At 53.1% G+C, this 2,517-nt stretch overlaps 1 protein-coding gene across 1 annotated transcript in view; it reads right to left on the bottom strand.

Annotated features, from left to right (window-relative positions):
- GABBR1 (gamma-aminobutyric acid type B receptor subunit 1) overlaps positions 1 to 2,517 on the bottom strand; it is a gene marked incomplete at its 3' end in the record, with an annotated part of 30,243 nt that overhangs the window by 25,885 nt on the left and 1,841 nt on the right. The window contains exon 3 of the mRNA XM_031065482.1: positions 521 to 709. Coding sequence (XP_030921342.1) covers positions 521 to 709 — 189 coding nt within the window. The remainder of the gene's footprint in view (positions 1 to 520; positions 710 to 2,517) is intronic.

The raw sequence follows: 2,517 nt of genomic DNA, 5'->3' as shown, positions 1-2,517 counted from the left end.
GAACCCAAACCCCACCTCCAAGAACATCACGAGAACCTTCTCAGAAGGTCCCAAAACCCCAAAAACCCCAAAACCCCAAACCCAAAACTCCCAAACCCCAAAACCCCATAAAAACCCCAAAAACCCCAAAAACCCCAAATCCCCCAAATCTCAACTCCAAGAACATCACAGGAACCCAAACCCCAACTCCAAGAACATCACGAGAACCTTCTCAGAAGGTCCCAAAACCCCAAAAACCCCAAAACCCCAAACCCAAAACTCCCAAACCCCAAAATTCACACCCCAAAACCCCATAAAAACCCCAAAAACCCCAAAAACCCCAAATCCCATCTCCAAGAACATCACAGGAACCCAAACCCCAACTCCCAGAACATCACGAGAACCTTCTCAGAAGGTCCCAAAACCCCAAAAAAACCCCAAACCAAATCCCCCAAACCAAACCCCCAACATCCCAAAAAACCCCAAAAAAACCCCAAAAACCCCAAAACCCCATAAAAACCCCCAAAACTGACGCAGGCACTGGGGCTTGGGGTGGCTCCAGCGGCCGCCCGGCCGCTCTTGGTGCAGTTGCTGCGGGCGGCGCCCACCAGGCGGAAGCCGGGCTGGCAGGAGAACCTGGCCCAGGTGCCCTCAACGGGGACCCTCTCCATGTCCCCCGCGGCCACCTGGCCGTTCTCCAGGCTCAGGTGGGACTTGGGACACGTCCGCACTGTGGGGACATCGGGGGTGGGGTCAGGGGGGTGGTGACCCCAAAATGGACGTTGGTGAACTTCAAAATGAGCATTGGTGAACCCAAAATTGACGTTGGGTGGTGGCCCCAAAATGGGTCACCAAATGGCCAGAATGGACATTGGTGAACCTCCAGGTGGACCTCAGGTGGTGACCCCAAAATTGATGTTGGGTGGTGGCCCCAAAACTGACGTCGGTGAACCTCAATATGGACGTTGGGTGGTGGCCCCAAAATGGGCATTGGTGAACCCAAAATGGACATTGGGTGGTGGCCCCAAAATCAACATGGGGTGGTGGCCCCAAAATGGACATTGGTGAACCTCAAAGTGGACGTTGGGTGGTGGCCCCAAAGTGGATGTGAGGTGGTGGCCCCAAAATGGACATTGGGTGGTGAACCCCAAAATCAAGGTGAGGTGGTGGCCCCAAAATGGACATTGGTGAAACCCAAAATGGACATTGGTGAACCCAAATTGGACATTGGGCGGTGACTCCAAAATGGACGTTGGGTGGTGGCCCCAAAATGGACGTTGGTGAACATCAAATAGGACGTTGGGTGGTGGCCCCAAAGTGATCTCCTGGCCGTTCTCCAGGCTCAGGTGGGACTTGGGACACGTTCGCGCTGTGGGGGTGGACATCAGGTGGTGGCCCCAAAAAGTGGACATCAGAGAACCTCAAAGTGGACCTCAGGTGGTGGTCCCAAAATGGACATTGGGTGGTGGCCCCAGAATGGCCATCGGTGAACCCCAAAGTGGTCACCTGGCCGTTCTCCAGTCATGGCCCCCATGGTCTTAGCCATGGTCAAGGTGATGGTGATGGACATGGTGATGGTCAGGTGATGGTGATGGACGTGGTGATGGTCAGGCGATGGTCATGGACATGGTGATGGTCAAGCGATGGTCATGGTCATGATCAAGGTGATGGCGGTGGTCATGGTGGTCATGGTCAAGGTGATGGTCAAGGCAATGGCAATGATGAAGGTGATGGTGGTCAAGGCGATGGTGGTCAAGGTGATGATGATGGTCAAGCTCAGGGTGATGATGGGATGGAGACGTTGATGGGATGGTGACAAGATGGAGACGTTGATGGGATGGGGACAATGATGGGGACATTGATGGGATGGGGACAATGATGGGGACATCGAGGTGAAGGTGACAAGATGGAGACATTGATGGAATGGTGACCTTGATGGGGACATTGATGGGATGGAGATGATGGAATGGTGACAAGATGGAGACATTGATGGAATGGTGACATTGATGGGGACATCGAGGTGAAGGTGACAAGGTGGGGACATTGATGGGATGGGGACAAGATGGGGACATTGATGGGATGGAGATGATGGCATGGTGACAAGGTGGGGGTGGGGACATTGATGGGATGGTGACATTGATGGAACGAGAACCTTGATAGGATGGAGACATTGATGGGATGGGGACAAGATGGGGACATTGATGGGATGGGAACTTCTATGGGATGGCGACATTGTTGGGATGGTGGCAATGGTGAGACGGAGACAAGATGGAGATGTTGATGGAACGAGGACCTTCATGGGATGGTGACGTTGAAGGCATGGTGACAAAACGGGGACATTGACGGGATGATGACACTGATGAGGTGAGAACCTCCAGTGAGATGGAGACATTGATGGAAGGAGGACCTTGATGGGATGGTGATGTTGATGGGATGGTGACAATGACGGAGATGTTGATGGGATGGTGACGTTGATGGGATGAAGACCTTCATGAGATGGAGACATTGATGCAATGAGAACTTTTATGGGATGGAGAC

Source organism: Geospiza fortis, unplaced genomic scaffold (genome assembly GCF_000277835.1).
Source record: "Geospiza fortis unplaced genomic scaffold, GeoFor_1.0 scaffold51, whole genome shotgun sequence".
Lineage (NCBI taxonomy): Eukaryota > Metazoa > Chordata > Aves > Passeriformes > Thraupidae > Geospiza > Geospiza fortis.
The sequence above is the reverse complement of the archived record's forward strand: the minus strand, read 5'-3'. Positions and strand labels throughout refer to the sequence as shown.